This window comes from Cynocephalus volans, chromosome 6 (genome assembly GCF_027409185.1).
Source record: "Cynocephalus volans isolate mCynVol1 chromosome 6, mCynVol1.pri, whole genome shotgun sequence".
In the NCBI taxonomy this organism is placed as follows: domain Eukaryota; kingdom Metazoa; phylum Chordata; class Mammalia; order Dermoptera; family Cynocephalidae; genus Cynocephalus; species Cynocephalus volans.
The window spans coordinates 115333246-115353577 of record NC_084465.1 but is presented as its reverse complement, the minus strand read 5'-3'; the positions used below and the strand labels follow the sequence as shown (position 1 = coordinate 115353577).

The 20332-nt window shown below is 41.3% G+C and overlaps 1 protein-coding gene across 4 annotated transcripts in view; it reads right to left on the bottom strand.

Annotated features, from left to right (window-relative positions):
- The window catches only part of NSMCE1 (NSE1 homolog, SMC5-SMC6 complex component), a 32267-nt gene extending 12652 nt beyond the window's left edge, over positions 1–19615 (bottom strand). The window contains exons 1-3 of one of the 4 annotated variants that reach the window (XM_063100316.1): positions 19344–19551; positions 15768–15822; positions 12146–12292 (exon numbers count right to left, since the gene is read on the bottom strand). In XM_063100316.1, the coding sequence (XP_062956386.1) occupies positions 12146–12292; positions 15768–15810 (190 nt within the window). In that variant the 5' untranslated portion in view covers positions 15811–15822; positions 19344–19551. The other 3 variants (XM_063100315.1, XM_063100317.1, XM_063100318.1) reach the window with 3 other exon arrangements.
- Positions 19616–20332: the final 717 nt, after the last annotated feature.

Genomic DNA, 20332 nt, shown 5'->3' with positions numbered 1-20332 from the left:
AAGGCTGGTTGTCTGGACACCTCCGACCTATGGTCAGCAATATGGAATGGGCAGCTGTAGGAGAGAGGAGCAAGGCCCTGGCCCACCACAGCTGCCTCTTCTCAGAGAGCACAGAGATGCCCTCCCAGGCACACTCAGCACCATGTCTGAACCACGCAAGGTCAAACCAACAAGGGTCTTCAAAAAACTCATGGAAAAATTCATATCTTTTTTTTTTTTTTTTTGGCAGCCGGCCAGTGAAGGGATCCGAACCCTGTATTATCTTTTAATTCTATTTTTCCACACACTTTCTGAGGCACACTCATATAATAACTTAGGTGCCACCAGTGTTTCCTCCACTTGTAAGCAGGGTGTGTCTGTATTTCTCATGAGCTGTGGTTGCTATTGTTAGGCTGAAAACAAGGGGCCTGCCAATGTGGGACCGTAATTCACCTTATTACATGCCAGGCACTATTCATTAGCCTGGTTCATTTCATCATTACAGTAACAGGAGACACAGGGAGTCAGGCCGAGGCAACATCCATCATGCCCTCAGCCAAGACAGGAGGAGTAGCCCTGACCACTGCGCCAGGTCCCCTCAGGGTCGGCTGACATGGCCACAGGAGGAGCCAAGGAAAGGCAAAGACTCAGGAGAGGATGGAGCCACTCTTTCTTCAGCAGGAATTTCCTGGCTGTGGGGCAATTAAAAAACGGGACTCTGGGCAGTTGACAAGCCAGGGCAGCACTGAACAAAACAGGACATTGCTCCTCTAAGGAGGGGGGCTGGCTCAATTCATTTTAAGTGGCTGTTTTTTCTGGCTAAGTCTATGCATATTTTCTCCTTTTCTTTTAAAATTAAGTTTTTAATTTAACTTTACCGATGTACCACGTCGTGCTAAATCAGGGTCCCTGCTTCCCAGAGGCTCCCAGAACCTAGGACTCACTGTGCCCTTGGGCCACAGGCAGTCAGGAAGTCTGCTGCACCAACTTCTGACCAACAAACAGTTTTGTTCTAAACTAGGTACCAACAATAGAAAATGCTATTTTTAGGCAGAGGAAATAACAGCAAAAAACAAGACCCCAGGGGCCCAAACCACTGATGGGCTTACTTGCCCATGACAGCCCTTTCATCTGCGGGGGTGGGCCAGGCCCCATCAGACACAAGCCTGTGCAGAACTGGCCCCAAGAGAGCAGAACCCTGGCCTAGGACAAAGGGAAGGCAGGCATGCAGGACACTGGGCCAAACAGATGTGTGAGGAGCCACAGGGTTTCACCTCTCAGCCTGCAGCTCTCATCAGTTACCTGGGGAAAATGACTTAACCCTGAGACAAGCAGTGCCAAGTACAGGACTGCCAAGTGGCACCTGCAGAGCATGGGAGTGAACAGTGCTGGCAACAGCAGGGAGGGAAGAAGAGCCGTCTTCTACGTGGCAAGTGACTACCAGACAAATCATTGTCGACACTGGTACATCCATTCACAAGTGCTACAGTAATGCTCCTTGTTCTCAGCAGACCTTCTTGGACCACCAAGGCAAGTAGGAAAGAATCACTGCCTCTGTTTTTCAAAAGAGGACACGAAGGGTCAGAGAGGGGAAGGACTTACCAAGATCACAGGGCCAGAAAGTGACAAAGTCTGGACCATAAACCAGACAGATGTCTGGACATTAGTTTGATGAGATGACAAAAGGACTTTAACATTCATTTAAAAAGAAAATTCTTACTTATATATGCAATGATGTCTAAGAACTACATGGAAATAATATGGGGGCAAGTATGGATAAAACAAGACTGGTCATGAGTTTACCATCATTTGAACTGGGTAATGGGTACATGGGGCTTCCCTGTACTACTGAACTTTCCTCTGTCTTTGACTTTTTCCATAATCAAAAGTTAAGAAAATACTCCTGTGCTCAAAAACCTCATAACTTGACTCCTTAACCCTCAGGAGAAGAAATCGAAAAAGACAACAATGAGCGTCCTGTGACAAGGTGGACGAGCTCAGGGCTCTCTGGTGGTACAGAGGGAACAGGCTTTTTGTAACAGATTGTTTCAAAATCTATTGTTCAGAGATCTGTTTCCAAGCATGCAGATATCATTTTTTTAAAAATCCAAGAGATCATTTCAATTAGAGAGTCTACTCTTTAGCCTCACTCAAATCACAGTGCATAAAACTCATTTTCTAGTACTCAGCATGGTTCCTGCATCTTGGCCACATGCATTAAGTGCCTAAAACCCATGACAGTACTGCTGGAGTGTGCTGGGGACACACTTGCTGTCCCTACGCATACAGTGAACCCACCTGGCCAGAGGCCTATTGGTACGTACTCCAGCCAGCAACAGAGGATGCTGAGTTGTTCACTGTGACAGCAAATGTTTGTCATGGTAAAGTTCTGAACTGCGGCGTGAATCATAACAGAAAACATAAGCCTCTCTCAGCAGAACTGTACGGTCAATGCTGTTAATATGCATTTCATTTTAATTGCGCCCTTTGAAAACGGGGGGTCCACCTACCCTTGAGATGAGTGACGGCTTTGACACCTTCTGTGGCATTCTGTCCCCACCCCCACCAACCACAGCAGCCCTCAAGGAGCTCAAGGGGATAGAAGAAGAGGCTTCCTGGCCGCCCAGCCCAGCTGAAACCAGAGCAGCTCTGCTTCATCCCTGCTGTGTAAGCTTGCCCCCCTCACATCTCATCTGAGCGAGACCTGCTGGAACTGAAAAAGCAGATGCCTGCAGAGGCCAGGCAGGAAGTGCAGCTGTGGACACCGGGGTGCAGTGGGAACAGGAAAGCACACATTCCATCAGAAAAGGCAGGGCTACTCTGTCCAGCCAAGTGCACGTCTTCAGGTTTCTATGAAAAATCTTAGTGTTTTTTGTTTTATTTTGTTTTAACATGGTAACTAATTTTTTAAAATTAGAGACACTGCAGGGCACACAAACCATGCCTGTAAGCTAGATTCTGCTGACATTCTGCCAGTTTTCAAGTGAACCCTATGACACAGTAACTGACAAAGCCACTCTGTTCCCAACACACCAGATCAATGGTCATTTCTCCCACGGGCTGGACTGTGGACAAGTCAAAGGAATGGACTGCGTTGTACTTGCTCTTTGAGAGACTGGATATACAGACAATGGCCAGACCATTTGAAAAAGCAAAACTCTGACCCACAGTCTACAGCAACCAGCCCAGGAAGCCAGCCTACTTGATAAGCCAGATTTGCAGACATTAGACCATGATCTCTAGCAACCAGTCTAGAAAGCCAGAAATAACACCTGTAATAATTGGCTCAAAATGACCAGGACTTGATTAACAACTGACAACTTCCCTAATTTTGGTACCTGCTTCCAACTTAGGACCAACCAACCAGAGAAAGCCAAATATGCCCCCTTAACCAACCATGCAGGATGCCCACTTTGAGTGAGCCACCTCCACCTTCCCCTGGCCACCAGCCTCCACTCAGGGCACACCTGAAGCCTCCACTTTACTCCAAAGCTCCCCACTCCTCTGCCTGCTTTTGAGTCTCTGCCAAACAGAAGTGATGGTAGCTGACTCTCCTGCTAGAGCAAGCCCTGAATAAACAGACTTTGCTATTCTCACTGCGTGGTCTTCATTTGCTTTGTACGTGCGTGCAGGACTCAGTTCAGGGCCCGTTCCCCGCAGGGGTTAGGAGGGTATGAATGCAGTCATGTGTTCTTTCAGGGACATGACTCTGGTTTGCCATTTTCATGCCAGCCACTTTCCCCACAATTTACTACAGTCCTCCTCTGAGCCCCGACCACCTCACACCTGGGTATGTGACAGCCTCCTATGGTCTCCCAGTGTCCCCTCTAGCCCCCTCCATATCCTCCACATGCAGCCTGAGTAGAGCCAGAGCCTGGCACCCTCACCTGGAACCCACCAGTGGCCCCGTCATCCTGACACCCACTCCTGTGTGACCTGACCCCCACCCCGTCTCCCGCTACACTCCAATCACTCTGGCCTTCTGTCACTCCCCCCGCACAAAGCTCCTCCCCATTTCAGCCCCCTCACCCAGGCTTCCTTCCACTTGGAAAGCTTCTCCCCAGATCTGTGCAGGGCTGCCCCCCAACACCCAGGCATCACCACAAATGGCACCTCCATAGGAATGCCTGACTGGAAACCTCAGCCAAAGCCACACCCCAGGCCTGTTCTACCACCTGACTTACCTACCGTACCTTCTTCACAGCTCTCAGCACCTCCCTGAGGCATTGCCCTTCCAGTACAAAACTCAGTCCCAAACAAACAACGTTCGCACTTGGGAGAGCAGAGAGCGCACAGCAGTCCCAGCCCAGCAAGCCCATGCTGGCTGGGTGGAGCTGTCCAGCCTGGATCCTGCTCTGCACAAAGTCATCAAGAGCAGGCGGGACCTGGACACAGCTAGTCCAGCAACAGCCAGACATGTTTTTCTTGCAGCTACAACGCTCCCTGAACCCAAGATTTCCGTGTATGCACACAGCGGTCTGCTGTAAATTCTGTATGTTGAAAAATTCATAGACTCACGTTAGATGTTACTTTTCACTTTTCAGTCATGATCACAGACTTAATCCCCCTTGATTACCGGAAAGGCAAGTGGCTTTGACAGTGGTAAGCCTATTAACTGTTCATCATGGCCAAAGGGGAGAAACGTACAATGAAGTCATTAAAAATAGAAGACAATGTGTTGGGAGCCAGCTTCTAGTTAACACCAAGTGCTCCTGGGGAAGAAAAGCTGCTTACAAACATGACTACAGACACAGGATGGATCCTAAGCTGAGACACTGGCATCAATGTGACTCACCATTAATGCACGTTGCCTACTGATGTTCATGCAGCCGGAAACATGCACAAAGACTATGAGGCTAATATAGTCATGTAAATCAGCATGCTAAAAACAAACCTGGGATGAGGGCAGATAAAAGACTTGACAAAAACTGAAAATTTTAATCAAAAACAGTGTTCCTATGCTACTCTGTTCACTAATCTACTTTTGGCCCATACATTTCAGCTAACTGGTTTTTGCCTAAACTTCACGTTATTTATTCTGTTGACTGGAACAATTTCACATCTTAATTTTTTAAATTTAAAAATTTTAGATATTTTACCTAACTCGTCCTTAGAACAATAGATTATTTAAAACCCTACGAAAATTAACATAAAACAATATAGCATAATTAAATACAACATGTTAGCGCTGGAGAATATAGAACAGTACCTCACAACAATACAGCAACCATTTAAGTAGGAATGATTTTAGGGAGGAAATCAATGAATGCTAAAACTAGTGGGTAAAAGTGGGATGAGGAATGAGATATTTACCTTGCCTCAAAGAACCTCCCTGCAAATTACTTATTAATCACACAGGAAAAAGAGAGTAACTTCACACTAGGGGAACCTGGCAGACTCTATCTTAATCAATATTGCATACCACATGATAGATGTGGAGAACACAACACCACTTCTATATTATTTCTACCAAATTTAAAGGCATAACCTGAATCTAATCAGGAAGAATCTTCAAACCTAAACTGAGGAACATTCTACAACTAGCACATGTGGCTACTGAACACTTAAAATGTGGCCAGTCCAAATTAAGATATGCTATAAGTGTAAAATACACCCTGGATTTCAAAGACATAATATAAAAAAAAGTAAAGCATTTCATTACTAACTTTTGATATTGATAACACGTTGAAATATTATTTTGAACATTAATTTCATCTGTTTCTTTTTACCTGTAATCTTCAAAACTGCCACATTCATAAAAATGAAGGAAACACAGAGAAGTTACTCCTGATTTGAGGAGCCTAAAGAGATGCAATAACTAAATGTGACATATTACCCTAGGGTGGGTTCTTTGCTAAAAAGACAGAAATGGGACAACTGGAGAAACTTGAATGGTATCTGTGGATTAGATAGTAGTGATGTATCAATGTTAATTTCCTGATTTTAATGGTGGTACTATGGTTACTTAGGAGAAAGTCCTTGCTAGAAGAAAACACACCCTAAAGAATTCAGGGGTGACAGGACTTATTAAATCGGTCACTTAAATTGTAATTTACAATTATAATTAAATTGGTAACTTACTGAATCAAAGAGTAAAAAATAAACTATTCTTGCAGTTTTCCAATGAGTTCGGAATTATTTCAAAATAAAAAGTAAATTTAAAAAGCAACCCTAGGATCTCTAGGCAAGGAAGCCCCTCCATGAACCTGGTGCAAATTCAGAAGACAGCATTTAGTAGTGATGAGGGCCCAGAGCCAGTGTAAGAACTGGCTGGGCAGCACATCAAACTTCTGGAAGCTCTGCTTCCTGGATGAACAACTTGGTTCTAGACCTGATGATTCCCTGAAAAAACTTCTGGTTCACCAACTTGTTCAACCAAAAAACTGGAAAACCAGCCCCAAAACATCTTAACAAGGCAAATAACTTAGAAGAAACTGCTTCCACGCAACTGTGGGCTGTGGCCACTTTCTGCTTCTGCTCAGTAAACGCACATGAAAATGAAACACGAGTAGAGCTTCCAAATGAGAGTCAGGCTCAGGTTTGGGAACACCCTTAAACCCCGTGCTGGGCAACACAACACAACTCACTGTGGTAGTCAACACCATTCTATAAAAAAATCAGCAGGCTTGAGCCTTGGGCCACTTGGGAAAGCTTCAGAGTTCAGGATTCCATGTTTGTCTTGTTTTTAGGAAAATAAACTAAAGAAACTTTCCATAACCACTTACCAACCCTCTTCTGCATCAAACTTCAAGGAAAGTGCTTCTCCAGGTAAACCCTGGCCATAGGACAGTGAGGAGACATTTCCTAGATGCTGCGTCTGTTCTCCAAGAGTCCCATGCAGGCAACACGGGGCCTTACCAGACCAAGAAAGTGAGCTGTTTTGTAAGAGTGATCATCTCCCAATGCGTCACCACTTATTGGGCACTTACAGGCCACTAAGCACAGGCCACACATTACATTCCTCATCTTTACACATAACTCTGAGTGGCAAATATCTCTAGCCCCACTTTACAGCTAGGGAAACTGACACTCCAAGGTTTAGTGACTTGCTATTACCAAGTAGCAAAGTGGGTTTAAATTCAGATTTTTTTTTAACACCTTTGTTGAGATATAAGTGACATGTAATAAACTACACATATTTAAAGTGTACAAATATTACTAAGTTTTGACATATATACCCATGAAATCATCACTGCAATCAAGATAATAAACATGTCCATCACCCCCAAAAGTTTCCTCTTGCCTCTTTGTTATCCCTCTCCCACCCTTCCCTACACCACCCCCAGGCAACCTCTGAACTACTTTCTGTCACTATAACCAAGTATGAATTATCCAGAATTTTACATGGATTCATATAACAGATACTCTCTTTTTCCTGGGTTCTTCCCCTCAGTATAATCACTCCGAGATTCATTCATATTCTGGCATGTAGCAATAGTTTATTCCTTTTTTACTCCTAAGTAATATCCCATTACATGGATATACCACAGCTCGTTTATCCCTTCACCTCTGGATGGACAATTAGGTGTTTACCGTTTGGGGCCATTACAAGTAAAGCCATTCTGAATATTTCTGTGCATGCCTTGGTGTGGACACATATGAGGTTATTTCAAAAAGTTCATGGAAAAACAGAATTAAAAGAAAATACGAATCTTTCCATAAACTTTTTGAACTACTCTAGTATCTTCATGTCTCTTGACATGTATCATATGAAAATGCCAGTGTTTTCCTAAATGGCTACACCATTTTACACTCCCAACAGTCACGAGTGTTCCAGCTCCTCCATGTTCTCATCAATGTTTAGCATGTACAGTCTTTTCAATTTTAGACATTCTAATATGTATGCGGTGGTACCTCACTGTGGTTCTAGTTTGCATTTCCCTAACATCTAATGATGTTGGATATCTCTTCATGTGCTTATCTGCCACTCATATAACTTATCTGAAGTGTCTGTTCAGATCTTTTGCCCATTTTTTATTGGGTTGTATGTTTTCTTATTCTTGAGCATTGACAGTTCTCTATGTATTCTAGATACAAATCATTTATCAAATAAATGATTTGCAAATATTTTCTCCTGGAATTATGCTTGTCTTTCCATTCTCTAAACAGTATATTTTAAAGAGTATAAGTTTTTAACTTTGAAGTCCAATTTATCCACTTGTTCTCGTATGGATCAAACTTTGGTGTTAGATCCAAGAAATCTTTGCCTAACCCTAGGTCATAAAGATTTTCTCCTATGTTTTCTTTTGTAAGTTTTATAGTTTTAGGTTTCATATTTAGGTCTATCATTAGTTTTGAGTTAATTTTTGTGTATGGTGCAAAGTGTGGCTCAAGGTTCATTTTTTGAATATGGATACCCAATTATTCCAGCACCATTTGTGGGAATGACTATTTTCATTGAATTGCCTTTACAAGTGATTAATATGGGTGATAGGAGCATCTTTTGTTCTAGTGAGGCAACTCTTAGCAGGACCCTAGATAGCTTGAGCATCAAGGCTGGTCACCAGAAAGACTAAGCCTCTATTAGAAGCTTGGAACTTTCAGCCCCACTCCCCAACCTCTGGGGAGAAGAGAGGGAATAAAGATCGACTTAATCACCAGTGGCCATGACTGATCAATTACGTTTATGTAATGAAACCTCCATGAAAACCCCTAGACAATAGGATTCGGAGGGCTTCCAGGTTGTTGGAAACACGGGGGTGCTGGAAGGGAAGAGTGCCTGGAGAGGGCTTGGAAACTCCATGCAACTCCCACCTTCCATATCTTGCCCTAAGCATCTCTTCTACATGGCTGTTGCTGGGTTGTATCCTTTATAATAAATCAGTAAACATAAGTGAAGTGTTCTCCTGAATCCTGTGAGTCGTTCCAGCAAATTATGAAACCTGAGGAGAGGGCTGTGGGAACCCCTCAATTATAGCCAGTCAGTCAGAAGTACAGGTGGCCTGGGATTTGCAACTGGCATCTGAAGTGGGGATCAGTCTTGTGGGACCGATAGAAATGGGATCTACTGCTAATTCAAGGGAGACAGTGTCAGAATTGAATTCAATTTTTGGACACCCAGTCGGTGTCTGGAGAACTGGAGAAGTGGTATTGGAAGATACTATGTATTTTGCATCAAGAGTTTAAAAAAAGAAAAAAAAAACCTCATTGCCTGCCTCTCAAGAGATCACTGTCCTTCACTGACTAATATCCAGTGTTTCATATATTTCGTCCACTTTTGGATTGTTTCAGGCAGGATGGTGTATTGGTCCCTGTTACTCCATCTTGGCCAAAAGTGGAAATCCTCAAACCCAAGTCTTCTGAACCACCCTCCCTAGGCCTCCCGTGCCTACTTCCATCAAGAAGGCTTATGCTGGAGTCATCTGACTCCTTGTCTGTGTGACTCATGAAAGCCAAGGTGAGACAAACACTGTGTGTCACCAGCCCCCAGCACAGAGGCCTGGCTCACAAGAGATTCTCAGGAAGCTTTGCTAGATAAATGAACACAAGCATGGACCCAAGCCCTGGTTCAAAATCTAAGGCTCTCTAAAAATTCAGGTTCCCAGAGCTATCTGAAAGGCTAGACCCAAGGCTTTGCTCTGAGTCTTCAGAACAAAATCTAAATACTAGCCAGGAGAACTGGGGAACTTGTTTCCCCCTAACAATGGTAAAGAAGAGAGCGAGAACAAAAGTCCAGAATAAGTGGTGCTTTGATAAACTGCACAAACACCCTAAGTTATTAGAATAACTTACAGTTTCAATTATTCCTTTGTTTCGTAAATTTCTTAGAAGCTAAATATTTTTCCATTTGGTACAAGGGGACTTTCCTGGGCATCTCTTCATAAGACAGGAGATTAATAATACTGGGTCTTGTTAGTATTTACTTAATTTTAGATCATTTCTTTCCATCATTCCTTGTTTGAAAATCTCTCTAATAATAAGAATGCTCAGAAACAAGTTTTATTTTGTTAGTTTTTTAAATGAAGGATAGGAGAATACAGACTATAGCCATACCCAGTTCACCCTAGCCAGAACCATATCTAGGTACAAAGAAATGGAACATTAATTCCTAAACACATTCTATAGGACTTTCCTGAATTAGGTCATAACAATTTTAAAGGTCAAATAAAGGCAAAAATACTTTCATTCTTAGTACTCAGGTATCATATGGCTCCTTGCAATGAGCTAAGAAACTTCCCCATCAACACTGACGTTCACATTCAGGACTTATTTGAGAAACTAAAAGAGAGAAGGAATGAATTGTCAGGTAGATACAAGATGAAGGCAAGCATTCTTATGCTCATCTCTGGAGGATATTATGGGGAGGATTTAAAGTCCTGTTGTGCTTTTTAAAGAACAAGTAAAGCTAGCTTGACAGATGTAATATTCCCTTTCCATAAAGGAATCCCCCACCAAAGATCCCTATCCAGTACAGCTCAGGCAGTTACATCAGATATACTTTTATCAGGAGGATAGTTCTCAAACACAGCACTAATTGTGTTACTCTCCTGCCTCAAATATTTCAAGAGGTCTGCACTGTCCACGGGATTAGGTAAAAAACCATGACTCTGGTGTACTGGGTTCTTCATGATCTGTAAACCAACACACCAAAACACTTACTCTCTTCCCACACATCACACGTTCTCGTTAAGGGGGTTTCCCAAGTTATGTTATTAAGAGGTCAACCAAGTTTGGATACATAGGGTTAAACATAATTAAACAGGTTTTTTTAGAGAGGACCCTTCCAAGCCTCTAACTTATTCCTGTGCCACATCAAGCTTCCAGAATTCCCCATGGAATGCCTCAGTGGACCACTGCCCTGTAGAACCTTAAGTTGCAGCCACTTCAAGCTCTGCCTCTTCTCTAGCATGCCATCTTCTTTCATCCTTCCTTCTTCTGCACATCTTGAAAGATTATTTGTTCCGATACACACTGTCTCTCCTTCTTATCCCCTTTCACCCCTCAGCCCCTGGGACCTGGGTTCTAACTCTGTCACACTGCAGAAACGGCAGCTCTCTAAATGTGGCACCTTTTCTTGGGTTCCTTCACTCGTGCACTTTGTGCCCCCACCCCCATGCCCCTCCCCACTCCTCTTGGCTCGGCTCCCCTCTTACGTTATTTTTCCCATTTTTCTTTTGAAAAGGAAAAAATACAGAGAGATAGACAAAAATGCAGACTAGAAACCAAACACCTGCATTCCCATGAATCAGAAGGGCAACCATTAGATTATGCTAATAACATCATGTTTGCTTCAAGTCTTCTTTTTAATAAAAGAACACAACAGGACAAAAATGCAGTGTCCTTTGATTTCTACTGACAACCCACTGCCCCCTCCCCAAAGACAAAGACCTCCCAAGGGTGCTGCATATCCTCCCCATCCACTTTTATACTTTTACAAGCAGACGTATTGATAAGCAATGGAAAGCATTTTGTACTTTACAAAATCTTAACACAATGAAATCATACAAGAAGTATAACTTACCAACTTTTCACTCAGTAAGATCCAGTCAACAAGACCTACCCATACTGACACTCAACATGATCTACCAATATTGATTCTAGTGATCTGGCAACACTGATCCTCTTGCTTCCACTGCTAGCTTAGTTACTGAGAACTGAGCACGCACGGAGCCCTGCCTCCAAGTGCTTCACACATATTACCTTATTAACTCCTCCCAGTGACCCGCTGAGAAGATGCTCCAATTGCCTACAGCTGGCACATAGCAGGGATGGCAGTCTCTCCAAGTTTGTGCCCTTAACCACTGTACTAAGCTGCCCTGATACTCTGTTACTATCAATAGCCAACTGAGCACATTCCCTGTGCCAGGTATTTTGTATGTATCATGTCTCTTAATTTTCTCAACCACCCTATGTGTTAAGTACAATCACTATTCCATTTAGAAATAAGGAAATTGAGGCTGGGGCTGGTACTGGAGACTTGGTGAGAACCATGACTATCGAGCTTCAGAGTCCAAGTCTTTATCCACTGGGCTAAATGTCTGATTCACTTGGGAAAAGAAAAAAAAAAGCAGAAGGTGAGAATAGAAAGATGGGCTGGTGTAAGACTGTGAAGAGATCTGAATGCTCAAGAATACCTGTTAACTTGTCACATGGTATTATACCAATATCACCAGTCCCTGATCAACACAGTGCCAGAGCATCCTGGGAACAGGGAAATGACACTTACGGTCATGGACCTCATAGCAGTGCTTCTGCAGGCGCTTAACATCCCGCTCCTCCAGCACACCATGAGTCATCAGCAGCTGGAGGAATCGCCGGTGGACATCAGTCATGATGCCCATTCTTCTCGCACTGCTCTGCATGTATGAAGGAACTGAAAAAGAAGCCAGTGAGATCTAGTCATCTCCAAGCATGCCAAAAGCAACATCCTAGGTCATGTGCTAATTTACATTAACAAATATAAATGTGTTATCATTTTAAAAATTAAGTTCCTCATGCTGATGACTACAAGAGAGAAAAGAATAAGAGTCACAGGCTAGGCAAAAAAATTAGTACAGGGCAGTGGTGAAGTGTGGATTCTGGAGCCAGAATGCGTGGGTTCACAGCCTGGCTCCACCACTCATTGGGTGTGTGAAACTGGGCAACTTAGTCTCCATGCGCTTCAGTTTCTGATCTGCAAAGTGGGAATAACGACAGAAACGTCTTCCATAGAACTGCTACAAGAATTAAATGAGTTAATATATGTAACAGCCTGGTAACACAGTAAGCACTAAAGAAGTGTGAGCTATTTTTACTATCACACAATTCTGGGCCTTACCCTTGGCTCAGCCACTTAGCAGATTTAGAAATTTAGCTGTAGCCCCATTTTCTCACTATAAAATTATAATAATGTTCACTGCTTAGAGGATTGCTAGTAAACAATAAATGTTAGTTTCCTTCTCCTCTTCCAAACCTCTAATAAGACAACTGTCACAGTAGGACTGCAACTATTTTAAAAATCTCCTGCTCTCTAATAAAACAGAATCTTTCCACAAACCACAAAGGTCAGAGCCGATAAAAGTATTACACAAGCCTTGATCAAAACACCTGCTCCTGCCACAGAGAAGCACCACCCCAGCACAGGGCCAAAGAGTGTAGATCTGGAACTAGACATGGCACCAAGACCAGTGTTTGCCAGAACTGCCTGATCTTAAGGATCACCTAAACTGAGTACTAAAAATACAAATTCCTGGCTCCTTTCCTGAAGGTTCTGACTGCACCGGTGCCTGGAATTCTGGAGTGTTGCCATGATCTGACAAGAAATTTGCTTTTATCTTAGGCAGATATAACATGGAAACATTTTTAGCTAACATGCTCAATTTCCCTAAGGCTCACTCTTTTCATCATAACTATCTTAATGGCATAAGATGAAGTTTAAATGAGATATGTCTACCAAAGGCCTGCCAAGACCTTAACACCTGAGAGACACACAGAAGTGCTAGTTAATGTTCTTTTTTAACAGCATCATCAACTGGACCTCAGAGCTAGGAAGATGCACTATCTCATGACCAGTTTCTCTGACTGCCTGCTACAGACATCCTCAAGAAGATCTCACCAGCACCTCCACCTCAACAAATCCTAAATCAGACTCATCCTCTCTTTCCACTGTCCTCAGCCCTTGTCATCATGAGTCTTCCTCTTGGTAAATCATCTGGTTTGGATGGTGCAGTCCACACAGTCAAATTAACCACACACCTGCACCTCCAACTCTGGTCCTCTTCTCCCTAAATCTCACATCCACACAGTCACCAAGTTTATTTCCTATCACTAGGGTTGGGTACCTTCATTCACTCATTCCACTTTTATGTACTGAGCACCCCCTTATTTGCCTGTAGTTGTTCTGGGCATAGAGACAGAATATGCTGGGCTAAGGAATTTGGACTTTCATCCTGGAAACTTTAGAGACTAAGGCTCTACAAACTAAGGGTCTTGAAGCAAGAAGATAGTATAGCAAGAAGATGATATCTTTAGAAATATCTCCTTTGGCACTGTGTAGGTGATCTAGAGAAGGAAAGAAATGAGAGGCAAAGAGTCTAGTAAGCCGTCTACCGAACAGATCCAGAAAAAGCAGACAAGAGTACCACCAAGGCTTGCCAGTAAGGACAAATGACAAAGATCACAGCCATCATGATCCCCATCAAGTCTCAAGCAGGATAAATCTAAAAATACCTACCAAGGCACATCATAGTAAAAGTACAAAATATCAAAGGTTAAAAGCAACCAAACCAAAGGTCAGAATACCTTCAAAAGAGCAACAATTAGACTGATAGCTGACTCACAAAAGCAACAATGGAAGTCAGTTACAGTGAGAAAAATTCTTCCACACGCCGGGAGGGTGTGTCTCTCAACTGAGAACTCTATACTCAGCTAAAGACTGAGGGTGAAATATAAACATTTCCAAACAACAAAAAACTGAAAGAGTAAGTGACAGGCAGACCCTCATGAAAGGAAATTCCAAAGCATATACTTCAGGAAGAAAGAAAGTGATACCAGTTGGAAGGTTTAAAATGCAGGACAGAATAAAGAGCAAAGAAACTGGTAAATATGTGGGTAAATTCAAGTCATTTTATGACTGTATAAACAGTATAAAGAGTATTTTTGAGATTTTTTAAAAATTAAAACACACAAAAATAATAGCATATAAGTTGGGAGGCAAGTGACCACTGAAATTGGTGTTCTAACATCCTTATGATGGTTGGGAGGAGAATTGGACATTAATAAATTTTACTCTTGCATTTTACAATTTCTAGAGTAACCACATTAGAAAAACAAAAATGCAGTATATAATTTCCAAATAAGTTAAAAAAAAAAAATGTAATGAGGAAAAATAATCACTTAACCCTAAAGAAGGAACCAAAGGAGAGAAGGAAAAAAACAGAGAATAGGCAGAACAATCATAAAGAGTAAATTAGAAGAAATCAACCCAATTAGTTTAGTAATAATGATTAATGGAAATAGACTAAATGTTCCAATTTGAAGACAAGCACTGTTAGATCAGATTTTTAAATCTGTCAAATGATAATGAATAAAATCTAGCTATACATTGTGAGTTAGTCCTAAAACGTAAGAACTCCAAAAATGTAAAAGTGTATAAAAAGATATATTCTGCAAACTAACAAAAAGAGAGCTGGCGTAACTTTAATAATATGAGACAAAATAGGCTTTAAGGCAAAAAGGACTACTAGAGATAAAGAGGGTCATCGCAACATTATAAAAAGGTTTAATTCCCAAGAAGATCTAGCAATTTAAAATGTGCAGGCACCTATTAATAGAGCCTCAAAGTAGTTAAGGCAAAATTGTCAGAAATACAAAGATAAACATACAAATTCACAACCATAGTAGGAAATTTTAACACACCCCTCTCATTAATTGATGAAGTGAACAAAAAATCTATAAGTTTAAAAAAGACGTGTACAACACAAGTAAAAAGCTTAATCTGATGGACGTGCATAAAACACAGTACCCAACAGCTGAACAATACAGAACCTTCAAGCATACCAAGAATAATTATGCAAATTGCCGAATAATGACCAGAAAGCAAGTCTTAGCAAAATTTAAAGGATGGGTCTCGTACAGACCACGTTCTCTGACTATAATGCAATAAATTTGGAAACCAGTAACAAAAAGATAACTAGAAAATTCCATTTGCTTAGAATTTAAGAAATATACTTCTAAATAATCTATCATTAAAGAGGAATTATTAATAGAAATTAGAAAATATTTCGAACTAAACAATAAAACATTACACATAAAAACTGGCAGGAAGCAAATAAAGCAATAGAGGAAAATGAATAGCCTTAAATGCTTACATTTTTGTAAAAAGGGGGTGCAGCAAATTAATGAGTTAGGCATCCATCTAAAAAACTATAAAAAGAACAGCAAGTTAAACCCAAAGAAAGTTAAAGGAAGAAAATAACAGAGAGCAGAAACTAATAAAATAGAAAATAAGCATATATCGAAGGAGATCAACAAAACCAACATTATTCTTTGAAAAAACTTAGTAAAAGTGAAAAACCTCTGACAAGATTTTCCAAAAGATGAGAAAACATACAAATAAATAGCATTTGGAATGAAAAATGGAAATTAATTGCAGATGGCACAAATATTTTTTAAAGATATCATACACAATTTATAACAATTAATCTGAAGTTTTAAATATGTACAAAGTCATAGGAAATTCATCCAAAACTGATGACAGAATTATTTGGAAACCTATACAGTCCTATAACCATAAATGACATTTTATAGGGAATCCATCTTCTCACAAAGAAAACTTCAGGTCTCGATGAATTTATCAAGAAGTCCTACCCAAACATTCTAGTAACAAATAAATTCAAATGTTACATGAACTCTTCCAAAGCCTGAAAAAGAGCAAATCCTCCCTAACTCATCTGATTAGGCTAACATAACTTGGGCTCTGAAACCTAACAAGGACTTCAAAAGATAGGAAAATCACAGGCCATTATCTTTCCTGAACATAGCTGCAATAGTCCTAAGCAAAATGTTAACAAACCAAATCCAGCAATGTAAAAAGAATATTATGTTGTCATTCAGTTGAGTTTATTCCAGCAGACTTAACATTTGGAAATCAATCAATATGAGTCACCACGTTAATAGAATAAAGGAAAAAGCACATGATCATCTTAATAGATGCAGAAAACAGTTGATAAAATTCAACATTTATTTATATAAAAAACTTAACAAATTTGGGATAGAAGGAAACTTCTTTTATCTAATAAATGACATGTACAAAAAAACTACAGCAATATAATACTTAAAGATGAAACGTTGAAAGCAATCACTTTAAAAACCGAACTGTTCCAATGTAATTGAATCAATGCAATTCCAACCAAAATCCCAACTGGTTTTTTGTGTGTGACTCTGCATGTTTTGACAAGATGATTCTCAATTTTACATTAGAAAACATAAAGGCAAATTGTCAAAGACATTCTTGGAGAAGATAAAGGTGGGAAGACTTTTCCTGCCTGATACTAAGACTTACTATAAAGCCAGAGTAATGAATATAGTGTGGTACTGATACAGGGATGGACAAATAAGACCAAGGAGACAGAACAGAGAACTCGGAAACAGAAAGGTACACATATGTGGCTATGTCGAGAGAAATGGATATGTCAGAGAAATGGAACTTCAGATCAAAGCAAACTCTTCCATAAAAGGTGCCAAGACATCTAATAACCCATTAATTAAAAAAAAAAAAAAATGACCCCACACTATACACAAAAATCAATTCTAGACGGTTAAGGTCATGAGAAAAAAACTATAAAACTTTTTTTTTTTTTTTGCCAGCTGGCCAGTACAGTGAAAACTATAAAACTTTTAGACAGCAATATAGGAGAATGTCTTTATGACCCTAAAAGATACATAAAATACAAATCATAAAGGAATTATATTAATAAATTTGACTTTGTTAAAATTAAGAACTTTTGTTCGCGAAAAACAGGGGGGGGTGCCGGAGGCTACAAACTGGAAGGTATCTGAAACACATATAAGCTGCAAAAGATTCATAATCACAACATATAAAGAATTCCTACATGTGAAGATGGGAAAGACAATTGTAAGAAAAAAATGAGCAACAAAAATTTTACAAAAAGAGGATGTACAAAAGGTTAATGAAGACATTTAAAAGATGCTTAATGTCAATGTTATCGGGCACACGGGTATTAAAACCACAGTGAAAGATCTTACCCACTACCAGATAGGCAAAAATTTTGAGGAATGGCTAAGGTTGTAACTTTTATCCACTGTGGGTAGAGTATAAATTCTTATAACCACTTCAGATAAAAATTTGATACTACTGGCTAATTTGCATATCCCCAGAAAGCCACTGTTAGGTATATACCTTTCAGAAATTTCCACATTACCCCAGGAAATACATTTCTAGGAGCACAAGTCTAGCAACAGTATAAATGCTTATCCCCTGAAGAACAGCTACATAAAGCAAGTATAATCACCCCATGAAATTTAAAACAGAAGTGAAGATGAAGTAGAGCTACTCACATCAACATGGATGCTTCTCAAAAACATATTATGTGCAAAAAGCAAGTCACACAAAATATACATTAGGATCTCATTTATATAAAATCCAAAACCCAGCAAAACCATATATTGCATTCATTAGAGATACACAAATAGATCGTAAAAAGTACAAAGAAAAACAAGGCAATGAGTAACACAATATTCAAGGCAGTGGTTATCTTTGCGGAGACAAGAAAAGGATGCAATGGGGGCCCAGGGGCTCTGGGGCTCTAATGTTCTATTTCTTAACTTGGTGGTGGGGACATGGGTGTTCATTATATTTTTGTTCTCCAAACTTAACTTCCACACGATTTATTGGTACATTACATCTCATATTAAGAAAAGAAAGAAAAAGCTGAAAATGTTAAACAGCCAAAATAAATGTTAATGAGAAGAATGAGGTATAGAACAGGATCCAATGATATAATCTGGGAAAAGAGGATGAGAAAGTGGAAGTGGAAGAGATACATAAATATAGACATGTTTGTTTATGCATATTACATCAGCTGTCTCTATGAAGAAGGACTGCATGGGGGCGGTTAACCATACGCGTGTTACCTACGCAAATAATTTTATTTTATTTTTCGCAAATAATTTTAAAATACGAATATCTGTGGAATTAATAAATCTCAGTCACACCATTTGTGCCATGTGCTAGACATAGAGTTTGCTTCACGGGCACGACCTTATTTAATCCTCAAAGGGAAAGCATTACTGACCCCACTAAAAGGGCACAAAGTGACACAGTAATGGACACAGGAATGGCGATTTTTTAAAAAGCACAGTTCCTGTTCCCAAGGCACTCCCAGTCCAGGTCAGCAAGAGACACAAGTGACCAATAACGTTAAGATACAGGTCCCTTACCTGCAAGTCTCAAATCTGTAAAGGTTTGAATACCAAAACTTTTTCCTTAAGTTTGAAAACTTGTCCTGACCTAAAGAGAGGCTATTTATGGCTGTTGTTTATTGACGTTGTGTAAATATGCATATATTTAGCTGCGAAAATCGTAACGTACTTGATTACAAAACGCTGCTCAGGACCCCGCCGAGGGTGTAACAGCATGCACCATCTCACCTTTCCAAAATCCGAGAAATTCTAGCCTCAGGGCTTTAACATAAGCGTCTGTGGACTTGTACAAAGTAATCAGCTCTGTGCACAAAATAGTGAGCACAGAGGGCGGCGTGATAAACTGAGAGGGTGGTCAGCCAAGGCCGGACTTCCCCTAGATCTAATTACAGTATGCACAGAATTTTGTATTTTGTTTCTTTCACCTAACAACACGATTAAAAGTATTTTTTCCACCTAATATTACGATTTTAAAATGTTTGTGTTGAACAGAGTCTACTTGCCTCTGCTGCCCTTCTCTGGGCCTCAGTTTCCCCACCAGCACAGGAGACGTACCAAGACCCGGCCGCTAGTTTCTCAGCACAGGGGTGCCGAGCCCGGGACCTGACACCCACTGCCTTTGTCACCCAATCCTTTCTTCCATCCTTCCCCTCGCCTTTCCGGACGTCCCTCTTCCTTCCCGGCCAGTCTCCCGCCCCCGCGCTCCAAATTACCCACCACGACACCCAAGCACAGCCCAAACAGATGAAGCCCGCTGTGACCGGAAGGGGGACTGGGGTCCACCTCCGAGGCGGGGCCAACGCGAGTACGGCGCTCCCATTGGTGGCATCCAGATTCTCCCCGCCCACTGGTGGCGCACTTCCGGTGATCCCGCCGACTTGTTTCCGTGGTGTTTCGGGATCAGCGTGTTGGGTGTCGAGCTGCGCGGCTTTCTGCGCAGCCCTCGTTGCACACGGAGAGGGACTTCCGCTGGTCGCGCTCCGCCTCCAGCACCACAGAGGCTCCCCCAGGGCAAAGAGGGAGAACAGGGGTCGTACAGCCCGTGCTCCCTTTAGTAGCCGCCATTCCGCAGGCACCAGCTAGTGCCTAGTCCCGGGCCTCAGTTTCCCCATCTGTGAAACTGACAGTGTGCTCGTGGTCAGAAGTGAGGCTCTGTCGTCATACAGCCTGAGCTAGAATCCTGGCACTGCCTCTGGCACTGCCTCTTACTAGTTGCCGCAGCTTGGCCGAGTCACTGAGCTTCTCTGAGCTTCAGTTTCTTTTTCCGTTTAGGTGGGGATAATAATAGTGTTTGTGAGATAATGCATAGCAAATGCTCCGCATAGCACTTGAAAAATGTCACACGGGAGTGCTGATAAAATGTTGACTATTATCTCACCTAGGGATTGAAGTAAATGAAGTCATTAATGGAAGTGAGTGGACTGCGTTGGGTCTCCAAGGCACTCATTTTACAAACATTTGTAACAATAGCTCAAATCCCTACTTGGCTGCT